We start from the raw sequence: 16,195 nt of genomic DNA, 5'->3' as shown, positions 1-16,195 counted from the left end.
ATGGCGGGAGTGGAAGGGCTGAGGGCCAGCAGTGCAGTTTAAAGCTCTGGCTGTGTACGGGGGCATGTGTGGGGTAGGGTATGCGGTACATGCTTTGGAAGCACGCCATCATCTAAGATGCTTGGTTAACTTGAGTTACTCGAGACAGAGGTCCGGCTCTCACAGCAGCCTCTGCTCCAAGGCCTCACTCGGTTTTGGCCGCACCCCGGCTTCCTGCCCCTCTACGACTCGCTCGCTTGCTGGCTGTCATGTCAGAGCTGCCAGGAGAGAAGCTGATGGGCACAGGCACCTGGAACTCCAGGCTTTGCCCCCAGACCTGACATGTGTTCAATGCAAACAAGTCATTTTACCCCTTTATATGCACAGTATGAATGCCACGGAGAAAACCAAATCACCAAAATTGGGATTCTGTCTAAGACCCACCTACTCGGCAAGGACTGGCTCAGGTCCGGGGCTCTCGGCTGCTTTGGACTCACACTCTCTCCCTGGGCGGCAGCAGCTCAGTGCCCCTGTCTAGCTGGCATGCCATGAAATCCTTTGCCAGGGAATGTTGCTTAATTGACTCCTCCACTTAGTGTCAACACTCATGAATCTCCGGCTTCCCTAACAAGCAGTGCCACGCAGAGGACCCACCCGGCGCCAGTGCACGGGCTAGCGCGGCGGCTCGCCACAGTCTGCCTAAGCAGCAGAACGGCGGGGTCTCTGCAACACCAACGCGCATCCCAGCAATCCTGACACAGGGAGTTCTGGCACCACACGCCGAAACTTTCCAACATTTTTAGAGGCACTTACATTCCAGTTCAAATGTTTTACGAGAGTCCCTAAGCCCTCATTTGTGTTGACTCTATTGCTGTGGACTGACTTGTGGCCCCTCAAATGTTGATCTTCGAGCCCTAACCACCCACCCCCAACATCACTGTGGAGATGGAGCCTTTGGGGAGTAATGGGGGCTCCGTGGAGTAATGAGGGAGCACACAGCAAGATGGTGGCCTCCTCCAAGCCCAGAAAGAGGCCCGAGAGCGAACCCTACCTTGTTGGCACCTTGATCTGGGGACTTGTAGCTTCCGGAACTGCGAGGAAAGAAACTTCTGCTGTGTGCGCCACCCTGTCTGGTGTTGGGTTATGGCGGCCCTAGCAGACTCCTACTCCTGCCCTTCTTTTTAATTTCACTGCCCATGACTCTTGCTTCAGCCATGCTGGTCTTCTGAGGCAGTCCAGAACCAACCCCACTTTTTAAGATTGAGAGAAAGAGCAAGTCAGCACAAGCAGGGGCAGAGGAGGACAAACAGACTCCCTGCTGAGTGGGGAGCTCAGTGCGGGGCTCCATCCCAGGACCCTGGGTTCATGACCTGAGCCGAACTCTGATGCTTACCCGACTGAGCCCCCCAGGCGCCCCGACAGTTTATTTATTTTTCAGTAATCTCTATGCCCAACGTGGGGCTTGAACTCAGGACAGCAAGATCCAGAGTCACGTGCTCTATTGACTAAGCCAGACGCCGCCTCTTCTCCCGAGTTCCTAGGCCCATTTTTTTTTTCTTAAACCTATTCATGCTACATCATGTAACTTCTCTTTATTGCACGAACTTTCTCTAAAGCAGTTTTAGTGATGGGCCCTTGGGTGGCAAACTTTTACATACGCTGGCTAAGTTATGGCACAGCTCTGCCAAACCCGTATTGGTCTGAGGCCACTGGATGCAAGGACAGTCACGAGAAATGGAGCTGTGCCCTCCCCGGCGGTTTGCTTCTGACACGCGTTCAGTGTCCATGTCACACTGTAATTCACAAGTCGGCATAAAAGTTTAGTACATGTGATAAGAATTTGCAAGTGTTAGTGAAATAGGACTGGGCTTTGTTTTTCCAAACATGTTTCCAAAAGACTGTTTTATTTTAAAACACACACAGAGTTGGACACGAATGCCTTTTTAAGTGTCGTGGTGGAGAGGATCACACAGACTGCTTACACCGGTCACCTCTTCCTCTCTGCCGAGCCCATGGCTCTCCTGTCGTATGAAGCCTGAGCAGATGGCTCTTTTCCTTCATGTTCCTGCCTGTTGGAGTAAGAGTCCTTGGATGACAGCAATTATGTGACCAAATTTCTCGTAACTGTTTGGCAATATTAAAGTTTTGCAGTTGCTGGCTTTCCTACTGGTGTCTTACAACCTAAGAGGGAAAAAAAAAGACAGCCCATAAGATGACCTTGAGTTTGTCCTTCCTCATACAGCTGTTTAAGCCTTGTGTGGTTTCACAGGCTGACAGAACACTGATGGAGACCCCTGCCCCTCCGCAGGGGTAGCAGCAGCAGTCCCCACCCCTCACACCCCCTACAGCCACCGGCAGAGCCAGGATCAGAACCCAGTCTGCTTTTGGGACTTCTGGTCTAGCATGTGCTAATACATTCATTCCCATGTTGTATTTGCCACCTGTGATTAAGAAATCAATTCCATCATCCTCACAGAATAAGGGTTTTGGGGATTGTTTCAGCTACATGCCCCTCTTACCAAACTCCAGATCGAGTTTCAAGGGTACATATTCTGAGATTTCAGACATAAGATAAACAGAAGACTGGGATTTCAACCTTCGTATTTTCTTCAACAAGAAACTAGTATTTCCACCTTCCCTACTGATGTCAACCATTCCTTTGCCTTCTACCCTTTTTCTTCAACCACTTTCTTTTACCATATGGTTTCCCCTCATCCCACCGGACATCTCCCTGAAGCTCTTCCACACAGGTCTGACAAATGTACTGAATTAGGATCAGGTACGAGAGACCTATTTATAAGAATATCCATTCAACAATGTAGTGCTTATTCAATATATCAACAGGTAAGTTGTTATTTTTTTTTCCAAACACTGACACCCTCCCTTTCTAAAACCACCCCATCATTCCCAAGAGAAATGTTCATTACTTCCTCTGACCTCTTAGATCTCTTTCCTTATACCCACACTCTTGACTCTCTTCATACTGCAAACGAATGACCCTGCCTTTCTGAGCTGGACTATCTGCTGATAAGCTGAAGGACTGTTCTCCCAAGGGTATGCTATCAGCCCCAATTCTGAGCTCAGAAAGTCTATATGCTGTGAACACTAATCCCAACCCTTTGCCAGGGAAAGAAGGGATCCAAGAGTAGAGAGGAAGAGAATAAAGCCAAGGACTCAGATAACAGGTATTTTCTCCACGTCCACCAAGACTGGATGTGAAGGGTCCAGATCTCAGACCCTAATTAGTTATGCTAGACACTGATAATTATGTAGAAGACTGACCATGTTCTGCTGGTTGTGTTTTCTCTGCACTTTCTCCTTACCTTCCTGGAGCAAAACCTAGATGATATAAATAGTCCTGTTGATATTAAAACTCTGTTGTTCATTCTGATAAAAGTATTTGGTGCCATAACATACTTTCTTGTGTTACTATATGTGATAAACACAACGTGAAAACGCATCACATGCCACTAAACTGTACTTACCGAGCATTTCTTCTAATTTTGTCATGGCAGGTTCGTTCACATTAAATACACTGTCATTATTTCTAGGAAAAAAAGCAAAAAGTTCTTATTACATAAACTTAGGTAGGGGAAGTCGATGTTCATTATACAGTAAGACTACTCTTCTTTTTTAAAAAGATTTTATTTATTTGACACAGAGAGAGAGAGAGCACAAGCAGGGGGAGCGGCAGGTAGAGGGAGAAGAAGCCTCCCTGATGAGCAAGAAGCTGGATGTGGGATTTGATCCCAGGGCTCGGGGATCATGACCTGAGCTGACGGCAGACGCTTCACCGACTGAGCCACCCAGGTGTCCCAAGACTACTTTTCTTTTCAAGTTTGTTTGTTTTGCAATCTCTACACCCAACATGGGACTTGAACTCATGACCCCAAGATCAAGAGTCGCAGGTTCTACCAACTGAGCGAGCCAGGTGCTCCAAGACTACTTCTCAATAGTCTTCCTCAAGGTCAACTCTTTATTTATTCTGTTATGTTAGCCACCATATAGTACATCATTAGTTTTTGATGTAGTGTTTCAGGATTCATTGTTTGCATGTAACACCCAGTGCTCCATGCAATACGTGCCCTCCTTAATACCCACCCCTGGGCTAACCCATCCCCCCTTCCCCCTCCCCTCTGAAACCCTCAGTTTGTTTCCCAGAGTCCAGTCTCTCATTGTTCGTCTCCCCGTCTGATTTCCACCCCCTTCATTTTTCCCTTCCTTCTCCTAATGTCCTCCATGCTATTCCTTATGTTCCACATATAAGTGAAACCATATAATTGTCTTTCTCTGCTTGACTTATTTCACTTAGCATAATTTCCTCCGGTCCCATCCATGTTGATGCAAATGTTGGGTAATCATTCTTTCCGATGGCTGAGTAATATTCCATTGTATATATGGACCACATCTTCTTTATCCATTCATCTGTTGAAGGGCATCTCGGCTCCTTCCACAGTTTGGCTATTGTGGACAGTGCTGCTATTAACATTGGGGTGCACGTGACTCTTCTTTTTACGACATCTGTATCTTTAGGGTAAATACCCAGTAGTGCAATTGCTGGGTCATAGGGTAGCTCTATTTTTAATTTTTTGAGGAACCTCCACACTGTTTTCCAGAGTGGCTGTACCAGCTTGCATTCCCACCAACAGTGTAAGAGGGATCCCTTTTCTCCACATCCTTGCCAACATTTGTCGTTTCCTGGCTTATCACTTTTTGCCATTCTAACTGGTGTAGGATGGTATCTCAATGTGGTTTAGATTTGAATTTCCCTGATGGCTAATGATGTTGACCATTTTTTCATGTGTCTGTTAGCCGTTCGTATGTATTCCTTGGAGAAGTGTCTGTCCATGTCTTCTGCCCATTTTTTGACTGGGTTATTTGTTTTTTGGGTGTTGAGTTTGAGAAGTTCTTTATAGATCTTAGATTACCAGCCCTTTATCCGAAGTGTCATTTGCAAATATCTTCTCCCATTCCATGGGTTGCCTCTTTGTTTTGTTGACTGTTTCCTTTGCTGTGCAGAAGCTTTTTATCTTGATGAAATCCCAAAAATTCATTTTTGCTTTTGTTTCCCTTGCCTTTGGAGATGTGTCTTGAAAGAAGTTGCTGTGGCCGATGTTGAAGAGGTTACTGCCTATGTTCTCCTCTAGCATTTGGATGGATTCCTGTTTCACATTGAAGTCTTTCATCCATTTAGAGTTTATCTTTATGTATGGTGTGAGAGAATGGTTGGGTTTCATTCTTCTATATATAGCCATCCAATTTTCCCAGCACCATTTACTGAAGAGACTGTCTTTTTCCCATTGTATATGTTTTCCTGCTTTGTCGAAGATTAGTTGACCATAGAGCTGAGGGTCCATATCTGGGCTCTCTATTCTGTTCCATTGGTCTATGTGTCTGTTTTTGTGCCAGTACCACTCTGTCTTGGTGAGCAGAGCTTTGTAATATAGCTTGAAATCAGGCAACGTGATGCCCCCAGCTTTTTCTTTTTCAACATTTCCTTGGTGATTCGGGGTCTTTTCTGGTTCCATACAAATTTTAGGATTGTTTGATCCAGCACTTTGAAAAATGCCACTTGTATTTTGATTGGGATGGTGCTAAAAGTACAGATTGGTCTGGGCAGCACAGACATTTTAACAATGTTTACTCTTCTGATCCATGAGCATGGAATGTTTTTCCATCTTTTTGTGTCTTCTTCAATTTCTTTCATAAGTGTTCTGTAGTTTCTAGAGTATAGATCCTTTACCTGCCTCTTTGGTTAGGTTTATCCCAGGGTATCTTATGGTTTTGGGTGCTATTGAAAATGGAATTGATTCCCTAATTTCTCTTTCTACAGTTACACTGTTCGTGTATAGAAATGCAACGATTTCTGTGCATTGATTTTGTGTCCTGTCACATTACTGAATTGCTATATGGGTTCTAGTAATTTGGGAGTGGAGTCTTTTGGGTTTTCCACATAAAGTATCATGTCATCTGCGAAGAGAGAGAATTTGACTTTTTCTTTGCTAATTTGAATACCTTTCATTTCTTTTTGTTGTCTGATTGCTGATGCTAGGACTTCTAGTACTATGTTGAACAACAGTGGCAGAAGTGGGCAACCTTGTCGTGTTCCTGATCTTAAGGGAAAAGCTCTTTTCCCCATTGAGAATGATATTTGCTGTGGGCTTTCCACAGATGGTTTTTATGAAATTGAGGAATGTTTCCTCTATCCCTACACTCTGAAGAGTTTTAATCAGGAAAGGATGCTGTATTTTGTCAAATGCTTTTTTTCTGCATCAGTTGAGTGGATCATATGGTTCTTGTCTCTTCTCTTATTAACGTGTTCTGTCATACTGATTGATTTGCGAATGTTGAACCACCCTTGGATCCCAGGAATAAATCCCACCTGGTCGTGATAAGGATGATAATGTACTGTTGGATCCTATTAGCTAGGATCTTGTTGAGAATTTTGACATCCATATTCATCAGGGATACTGATCTGTAATTGTCCTTTTTGATGGGGTCTTTGCCTGGTTTTGGGATCAAGGTAATACTGGCCTCAGAGAATGAGTTTGGAAGTTTTCCTTCTGTTTCGATTTTTTGAAACAGCTTCAGGAGAATAGGTCTTATTTCTTGTTTGAATGTTTGGTAGAGTTCCCCTGGGAATCCATCAGGCTCTGGACTCTTGTTTTTTGGGAGGTTTTTGATCACTGCTTTAATTTTGTTACTGGTTATTGGTTTATTCAGATTGTCAATTTCTTCCTGGTTCAGTCTTGATAGTTTATGGGTTTCCAGGAAGGCATCCATTTTTTCCAGGTTCCTTAACTCATTGGCATATAGTTGTTTATAATAATTTCTAATAATTGGTTCTATTTCCTTGGTGTTAGTCGTGATCTCTCCCCTTTCATTCATAATTTTACTAATTTGGGTCCTTTCTCTTTTCTTTTGGATAAGTCTGGCCAGTGGTTTACTGATCTATCTTATTAATTCTTTCAAAGAATCAGCTTCTAGTTTCATTGATCTGCTCTACTGTATTTCTGGTTTCTAATTCATTGATCTCTCCTCTAATCTTATTTCTCTTCTCCTGCTTGGCTTAGGCTTTATTTGTTGTTCTTTCTCCAGTTCTTTAAGGTGTAAAGTTAGTCTGCGTATTCGGGATTTTTCTATTCTTTTGAGTGAGGCTTGGATAGCTATGCGTTTCCCCCTCAGGACCACTTTTGCAGTATCCCACAGGTCTTAGACCGATGTGTTTTCATTCTCATTGGTTTCCATAAATTGTTTAAGCTCTTCTTTGACTTCCTGGTTGATCCAAACATTCTTAAGCAGGATGGTCTTTAGCTTCCAAGTGTTTGAATTTCTTCCAATTTTTTTCTGTGATTGAGTTCCAGTTTCAAAGCATTGTGATCTGAGAATATGCAGGGAATAATCTCAATCTTTTGGTATCAGTTGAGACCTGATTTGTGACCCACTATGTGGTATATTCTGGAGAAAGTTCCACATGTGTTCAAGAAGAATGAGTATTCTGTTGTTTAAGGGTGGAATGTTCTGTATATACCTATGAAGTCCATCTGGTCCAGTGTGTCATTCAGAGCTCTTGTGTCTTTGTTGATTCTCTGCTTAGATGATCTGTCTATTGCTGAGAGTGGAGTGTTGAGGTCTTCTATTAACATATTATTATCAAGATGTTTCTTTATTTTGGTTAACAGTTGGCTTATGTAGTTGGCTGCTCCCATGTTGGGGGCATATATATTTACAATTGTTAAATCCTCTTGTTTGATAGGCCCTTTAGGAATGATATAGTATCCTTCTGTATCTCTTAACTATAGTCTTTAGCTTAAAATCTTATTTGTCTGATATGAGAATTGTTACCACAGGTTTCTTTTAGGTCCGTTGGCATGAAAAATGGTTCTCCATCCCCTCACTTTCAGTCCGGATGTATCTTTAGGTTCAAAATGAGTCTTTTGTAGACAGCATATGGATGGGTCATGTTTTTTTATCCAATCTGCAACCCTGTGCCGTTTCATGGGAGCATTTAGGCCATTCACATTGAGTGATTATTGAAAGATATGATTTTATTATCATCATGTTGCCTGTGAAGTCCTTGTTTCTACAGATTGTCTCTGTAAATTTCTAGTCCCTATCACTCTTGGGGTCTTTCTCCTTTTATAGAACCCCCCTAATATTTCTTGCAGGGCTGGCTTGATGGTCACATATTCTTTCTGTTTTTGCCGGTCTTGGAAGCTCCTTGTCTCTCCATCCATTCTGAATGACAGCCTTGCTGGATACAGTATCCTTGGCTGCATGTTCTTCTCGTTTAGTAACCTGAATATGTCTTGCCAGCCCTTTCTGGCCTGCCAGGTCTCAGTGGACAGGTCTGATGTTATTCTGATGTTCCTCCCTCTGTACGTAAGAAATCTCCTCCCCCTCGCCGCTTTTAAGATTGTTTCCTTGGATCTAAGATTTGCGAATTGTACAATTATACGTCAGGGTGTCAGTCTGTTCTCATTGATCTTGGGAGGGGTCCTTTCTGCCTCTTGGACACAAATGTTTGTTTCCTTCCCCAGATTAGGGACGTTCTCAGCTACGATTTGCTCAAATATATCTTCTAGACCTCTCTCTCTCTACCCCCTCAGGGATCCCAATAATTCTGATATTGGAACGTTTCATTGAGTCATTAATCTCTCTCGGTTTGATCCCTTGGGCTTTAATCTGTTTTTCCCATGCTGCCTCGGTTTCCTTTTCTATCATCTTATCCTCTAGCTCACTAATTCGTTCTTCTGCCTCGTTTACCCTGGCAGTCAAGAGTATCCAGTTTAGACTGCATTTCATTCATAGCATTTTTAAGTTCGGCCAGATTCGTTCTCATTTTAGCCTTTAGAGATTCTATATTGTCGTTAATATTTTTCTCAAGCCTAGATCTTGACTTCATGTTACTCTGAAGTCTATTTCTGACATCCTGGTTATATCCATATCCATTAGTTCTATGGTAGAGGCGACGGTCTCTGATTCTTTCCTTTGTTGGGGGGGTTCCTCTTCTTAGTCTTCTGTTGGGGGTGTTTGAGGGAATGTACAGAGTTCAAATCACAGACCACGACCCAAGCAAGATGCACCTGTTTTATAGGGACCTTAGGGTTGTTGGTTTCTTGTTCTTCCAGCCTGTCTTCTGGGGGAGGGAGGCCTGCCATGCTGTTACTCAGGTAACCCTGTTTGGGCAGAGCTGTCCTGCCCCTGTGTGTGTGTGGGGGAAATGGGTTCAGTGAAAACTGGTTTTTTGGGGCTTTTGTTCTCTGGTAGCTTTCTCTGATGGCTTTCTGCGTCTCTTCTGAGAGTCAGAGCAGAAGTAACCACATCCAAACCTCTGTCTCAGAACAGAGAGATTGCAGTCTGTTCTTCACTCTCTCTCCAGGACACACTGTCTCCGTTTCTGTCTGTGCTGCTAAAAACCGCAGTCTCCTGGGTTGTGTGCCCCACAGCAGCACTCCCAGATGTCGCTCCGGGGCTGGCACATCTCTGCACTTTGTGCTTCTAAAACCGCAAGCCACCCCCGGTTCTCACACGTGCACCCGTAGCTCCAGGTTTCTGTCTGGGGGGCTGCACTAAAGTCCTTTCCCACCGCTACCGGTCTGCGAGCCTGTGCCTGGTTCCCAGCTCAGGAGGCTTCGCGCTCTGGCGTTATCTCACCTTCCTGGCACAAGTTTATGAAGGCTCCCTCCCTCTTCTGTTTATCTTCTGATATCTGCCCACAGAATCACAGCTGCCCGCTTCATAGCTCAAGACCAATGGCGGGAGATATTCTGTTTGTAGAGATCCAGATATATCTTCTTACATCTCAGGCAGATTTCATGGGTGTTCAGAATGGTTTGGTAGATATCCAGCTTAATTCAGGATACTGGTTGATACAGGGTTCCCTACTCCTCCGCCATCTTTTTTCCTCCTCAAGACCAAGTCTTTAAGTAATTGACAAGCCCATTGCTCCTGCCCTGCTTGCTGGCTTCATGCTTCCTCCTTCTGATGACATAAGAGACATACTACCAGACTCTGCCCACGAAGCTTGGTCACTCTTACATTCATTCACTCAGAAGAGGAAACAGCTAACTATCTGCACGTACACATATGTGTGTCTTTATGTATTATACATGTTTGTGTGTGTGTGTGTACATAAGTATATATACTTACGTAAGTGTATATATATATATACACACTTATATACACACACACACTCTACTTCACTTCCCAAAAATCTTTAAAATTCACCTATACATTCCAATATTAGATCAAGGCCAAAATGCTGGCCTAAAATACTTTCTTTGCTTCAATACCATCTTTATTTGTAACTACATAAAATTTGCACAGTAACTCATACTGACATAACTCATCGGGAGATGGATGAATGAAGCATGGTATCCTGTTTCAAGCGCTTTGTCTGCATTCTGTGCTCAGCGGCCGTTAGCAGGCACTGCCCCTCCAGCCCCGCGCACACAGTACTTACACTTTCTTCTTCTCTACCACACCTAGCCTCACAAAAGCTGCTAAGGCATTTTTCTGTACATCGCAAGACAAGACATCGTAACACTGCGAGGCACCTATGACAGAGGGAGAAAGAGTTAGTGGACTTCTTTTTGTTCTTAACTGCAAGAAGTCACCACCCACAGAAGTGTGACTAACCTTGATCAAGAAGCTGACTGGTGAATTTTCGAACTCCAGCCAAGTACTGTTTCTCAGTGAAGTCGTCTTCTTCTTCATTCAAGAGGTATTTGCAAATTATCTGATTTTAACAGAAAGAGTGTGGGGAACAGAAAGAGAAAAAGGTAGCCAAATACAATGCAGAAGCGACTGATGTGACCTGGTCCCCCTTGACAGAAAGCTACGGTATGTCAGAGCAGAATAAAGACTCTCCAAAGTTTGAGCACAGAAAAGCTACAGAATTCTTAGGAGGTCTCGCTGGAGCTTGTATCACTGCTTATAATTAGAAATAGAGTCTGAAATAGTACTGACATTTATTAAAATACGCTTTCTCACTTTAACGGGTTGCAAGTTGAGTGAATTACCATCAGCTTAACAGATCTTATGCTGACGCTCAGGAAGAGAGGGGCCAGATTTTGTGTAACTGCTTTTTCCCTAAAAACACCTAATAGTTTGTTAGGCCCCCAAATGCTTGATGACTTGTACTGCAGAAAGGTGCTTAGGGGCAGAAGTAGCATTTCTCAGATACCCACTCAGTGCTGGACTAGGCACAGTGTCTCTGTCATCGGTCAGAGCAGCCCTGCCAGGACGCCGGTCCTGGGGGCTGCTAACCAGTGCTCAGAGCCAGAGTCCTCTTCTGGCAAATACATACAGCCCCTCTGAGGGGCACATTCCTGCTGGGCATCTCTGCCACACCCTCTCTGTTTAACCACTCCTTAGAGCTCTGACAAACTCTTTCAGATACTTGCACTTGAACCTCTTCTTCCCCTTCTGTTAATTAGCTTTTAGTGATTTAAAATCACTGACATTATGTATCATTCCAATCTTGCATTTCCCGAGTGCCCGCAATGTGTCAAACGCCGAGCTATGAGAAAAGCCGTAAGGTACAGTATGATGGCGCTTGGTTCTGGGCATCCTGAAGCTGTTACCCTCTGGGGTCTGTAAGGGCCCCCTTTGCGGGAACAAGATCTTCACCTGAGAGGTGACTCTTTCACCCTATTGAGCAATCTCTCTAGTTCTGCCATTCACCTGGGGAAGACACTTGACCTCCGAACCAGAAGCAAGCACAGGGTGGGAGGATGAAGGAGAACTTGCAAAAGAGTTACATACCTGATAACATTCCACAAAAGGTTTAAAGAGACCTATTAAAAATTCTAACACGGTATTTCCTTTCTCTGTAACTAGGATGTCCCTTGTCGTCACTTGTATTGTCTCATTTTTACAGAGCAGGTAACAGCCTTCTTCAAAGTCCTGGGAAGGGAGGGGAGAAGATAGGGTGCACCCACTAATTTAGGTTAATGGGTACGCTGCTGGTCTCAGGAACAGCAGCCATGTGCCCTCAGAATGAGAGAACACTAGCCAATTCCACAACGCTTCTAAAAGGTTCTGTTGTTAGCAGCCAGAGAAGCATGTGTTCCAACACTCAAAATGTTGAACCCCAAATACAGCAAACACACAAAGGATTCAAGAGCCTTAGAAATAATGACCTGGGTGATGACTTTCTCACTTTGCACAGCCGCGTTCCTTAAATTTAAATAGGAAGTGCATAAAACAGGTCCTAAAACTATGTGGAATTATGCTTATACTCAAAAAAACTGCCGACCTCATTCTCAACGGAGTAACACCTGGGCTCCTAGGCACAGCATACAGAAACCTGACCACCTTCCGTCTATCCTGGTACACCCCCCCCCCCCCGCCCCAGCAAGCCGGCGGTCCAGCTCTGGGGGCCTGATCCATCACGAGCTGTCTACGCCATCAGGCAAGACCACTGCTCTCTAATCTCAAAGCAAAAGGCCCAACACATTCCAACATGTTGTTAACAGGAAAATGTGTACCGGTTGGCAAATTTTTAACAAAACAGTACTGATTTATTCACAGTGGCTCCAGGTTTAAAGAATGACTCTCTTCTCACCAAATAATCCCTACGTTACTGATTAAACTTGACCAAGAATCAAAATAGAGCTCATCGAACTGCGAGTGTCCAAGAGTCTCGTATTTCTGCTGCATGTAGCCTTGAAGAAAGGGAAGTCACACGCGTGAATCCAAGCCTACACTTCCAGAACTCTCACTGTGAACACACCTGTGCTCTTTGGCTGTAAAGATTTACCTTTAGTGCGTTTCCTGGAAGGAAGATGAACTCATCTGAAAAAACAGTGAGCAGGAAGCGAAAGCAACTGTAGACATCCTCTGGAAATAAATCAATTACATCCAATTACAACACTGGTTTTTAAACTTTTAGGAAGTACAAGAAGGCCACGACTGTCCAAAACGCGTCACTCCAAAGGCATATTACTCCATGCCAGGGATGAGAACTCAGGCCCCCAAAGGAAGCTATTTGGCAATCCAAATTTTACCTAAGAGCAAACTACAGTTTAGCAGTGCCGACGGTTGCATCTGAATCACAACCAGGCCTCTACCCAGTCAGTGTGCTGCTGAGCGAGACGCTACACTTCTTAGAAGCTAGGATGCCTCACGTTCCCTGCCCACGGCTCCCTAGTAGAGAAGGAAAGGAATGAATTACTTCGATCCCTTCTCTAGTCCTACTTCCTGTTGTCTTTACCATATCTTTAGCACTAGAATATACCAGCACACAACAGAAAATACTGTCTCGTTCTCCAGACACACAGGTCCCCCTTGCCCATCGACTACAGAGGTGTCTTCATTTTTCTGACATTTTCTGCTATGAACTTTCTCATTCAAAGAATCTACAGACGTGTGGACGTGAAGCACTGCCTCCAATTTCTGGGTGGTCCCAACACTCAAGAAGACCACGCGTGTACCCCTTAGTTGTGAACGAACTCCGAGATCAGAAACCTCAGAACTAAGACCAAGATTTGAGTTTTCTGTGTCTTGAACTAAACTGACTTCTCCGGGCCCATCTCCTCATTCACAAATGAGGGCCTGGACATAGGACCTGAGGTTCCTTCCAAGGCTAAAGGTCTAAGTCTGACTTTTCCTTAGGATTATCTATGGAGCTCTGAAAAACAAAACCAAGAACATCAGTGTCTGGTCCACACTCTGGACCAACTGAATCAACATTTGGGGTGGGGCTCACCCTCCAGTAACTCCAGTGGAGCCTGGGTAGAACAGCCCTCACCCTGACAACAGCTTCCTGGGAACAAAACAGTGTTATTCATTGTTCCACTCTTCACCGCCACTAGAACATGACTGTGTCCCTAGCAGGCACTCTGACACTGCTGGACTGTTTACCCACCCCGCCTGCTTCTGCCACATAAAGGAGAAAGGGCCGCAGGCCAGGAGATGGAGAACTGTGCTCTAGTCCCAGACCCTTGCTTAGGACATTACGTAACTTCCTAGGCCTCCCTTTCCTTATTTATAAAAGGAGAGGTTTAGGTTAATTTCTTAGGTCCCTTCCCATTCCCAAATTTGAAGCAGACAGCCATGTACTGGGGGCACAAACCTAACTTCTTCAGAGTGGACAGGCCCCATTCTTTGCTGCTGTCTGGGCTCCACACATGTGGCTGAGCATTATAAGGCATCAAATGTTGCTCTCTATACGGAACTGAATGGCCAGTCTCTTCCAAAATTCCAGACCACATTCCCGTGAGTTACCTTTCCGGAACCCGGGGGCCATCTGCAGTGCCATAGCTATTAAGGAAGGACGGACGAAAACGTTGAGCAACTGGTTCCTATAAGCCGAGCACATGAGGAGGGTGATATGCTGGAAAATGAGTCCATCAACCACTTCGGAGTCTCCGGAGTCCACATTCAGAACCACCTGGTCTTTGACGAGGCTGGCGATGTTGGAGTGCAGGAGGATGTTGGACTGGATAACTTCTTCAGCACGTTCATTATCTACACACAGAGACAGCTCACTCAGGCGGACGGCACAGAAATGGGACCGGTCTCTGCAGGGAATCTTAGGCCTGGTGTCCAGCAATGCTAGTGAGCTGGCAGATTCCCTGTCAAGTGCCAGGGTCTAGCTCTGGGCTCTACCAACTGAAGTAATGATGCCCTATGGGAAGATATATTTTTTCTGTTTTTTTTTTTAAGTAATCTCTGTGCCCAATGTGGGGCTCAAACTGATGACCCTGAGATAATGCTCTTCCAACTGAGCCAGCCAGGCGCCCCTGTGAAAGAGACTTTATAAAAGTACTATCAACTGTCTCTCTAAAGACATTTAATGCACTTTCTTATCTATCCTTAATTTGTCAGCCATTCTGAAATATATATGAATTCCCACTCTGAAAACCAACACTTCCTCAGGAACCACGTGCATCCGAAGTATTGCAATAGCAAGTTACAGGACAAGAAAATCATATACATGTGAATTTAACAATACTAAGACAAGAAGCCTCATGATTAAAACATGCTTCACAGCATTTTCCACAATAGCTAAATTGTGGAAGGAGCCGAGATGCCCTTCAACAGATGACTGGATTAAGATGTGGTCCATATATACAATGGAATATTACTCAGCCATCAGAAAGAACGATTATCCAACATTTGCAGCAACATGGACCGGACTGGAGGAGATTATGCTAAGTGAAATAAGTCAAGCAGAGAAAGACAATTATCATATGGTTTCACTCATTTATGGAACATAAGAAATAGGAAGATCGGTAGGAGAAGGAAGGAAAGAATGAAGGGGGGGCAAACAGAAGAGGGGATAAACCATGAGAGACTATGGACTCTGGGAAACAAACTGAGGGCTTCAGAGGGGAGGGTGGTAGGGGATTGGGCTAAGCCGGTGATGGGTATTAAGGAGGGCACATACTGCATGGTGCACTGGGTATTGTACGCAAATAATGTATCATGGAACACTACATCAAAAACTAAGGATATACTGTATGGTGACTAACATAACATAATAAAAAGTTATTGTTAAAATAAAAACATACTTCATTCACTTACACACACACTCTCTCTCTCTCTCTCTCTCCTTGCTTAGACCAATTAATTCCAACACTGCAAGAATATTGCTTTGCAACTTTGCTGGTGAACAAGGGCGACCCAAGAGGCGCTCCCCCAGCACCAGGCTTCCCTGAGCACAGAGGGATGCTGAGGAGATTTTCTGGTTTTCCCACATCAGAGAAAACTAAACAACTGGGCCCAGGACAGATCCTGGTAACTCACTACACTGACGCTACACTAGCCTGGACATAGCCAAGGAGTTAGAACTACAGAGGCATAATGAAGACATGGTGATATTTAACATTGTTGACAAGGGAGATCATTTTACTGCTACCCTGGGCCCAAGCGCTGGCTGCCGGGCTCCAGTAACCAGGTGCACCGCTCCACGTGGGCAACGAGGGCTGCCAATAATTCTGGGAGGGGGCAACGGAGGGCTGTGGCTTTCCTTCTGGGCTCACATGCCTTGTGAGCTTGCTTAAGGTCATGATATAATCTGTGATACATGTTATATACATAACAGAACATGGTATGGCATGAAGACACATTTACTGTAAAGAGCTCTAGCTATGAAAACGCTTGGAAGTATGGGATAAGCCAAGTAAAGAAGAAAAAAGGAACTGGATTTGGAAAAGTACTGAATCACTTTCCACGATTCTGTTACTTAGATACCAACAGGCTCTCT

General features: G+C 44.5%; 1 protein-coding gene across 4 annotated transcripts in view; it reads right to left on the bottom strand.

Moving 5' to 3' along the window:
* Positions 1-1,848: 1,848 nt before the first annotated feature.
* The window catches only part of LOC113259036 (dihydroxyacetone phosphate acyltransferase), a 39,784-nt gene continuing 25,437 nt past the window's right edge, over positions 1,849-16,195 (bottom strand). For all 4 annotated transcript variants that reach the window (XM_026504183.4, XM_057307637.1, XM_057307636.1 and 1 more), the window contains 7 exons: positions 14,212-14,454; positions 12,746-12,825; positions 11,749-11,889; positions 10,621-10,720; positions 10,445-10,538; positions 3,465-3,526; positions 1,849-2,160 (listed from right to left, as the gene is read on the bottom strand). In XM_026504183.4, the coding sequence (XP_026359968.2) occupies positions 2,117-2,160; positions 3,465-3,526; positions 10,445-10,538; positions 10,621-10,720; positions 11,749-11,889; positions 12,746-12,825; positions 14,212-14,454 (764 nt within the window). In that variant the 3' untranslated portion in view covers positions 1,849-2,116. The remainder of the gene's footprint in view (positions 2,161-3,464; positions 3,527-10,444; positions 10,539-10,620; positions 10,721-11,748; positions 11,890-12,745; positions 12,826-14,211; positions 14,455-16,195) is intronic.

This window comes from Ursus arctos, unplaced genomic scaffold (assembly GCF_023065955.2).
Source record: "Ursus arctos isolate Adak ecotype North America unplaced genomic scaffold, UrsArc2.0 scaffold_53, whole genome shotgun sequence".
In the NCBI taxonomy this organism is placed as follows: Eukaryota; Metazoa; Chordata; class Mammalia; order Carnivora; family Ursidae; genus Ursus; species Ursus arctos.
This window is presented reverse-complemented; position numbering and strand designations above follow the sequence as displayed.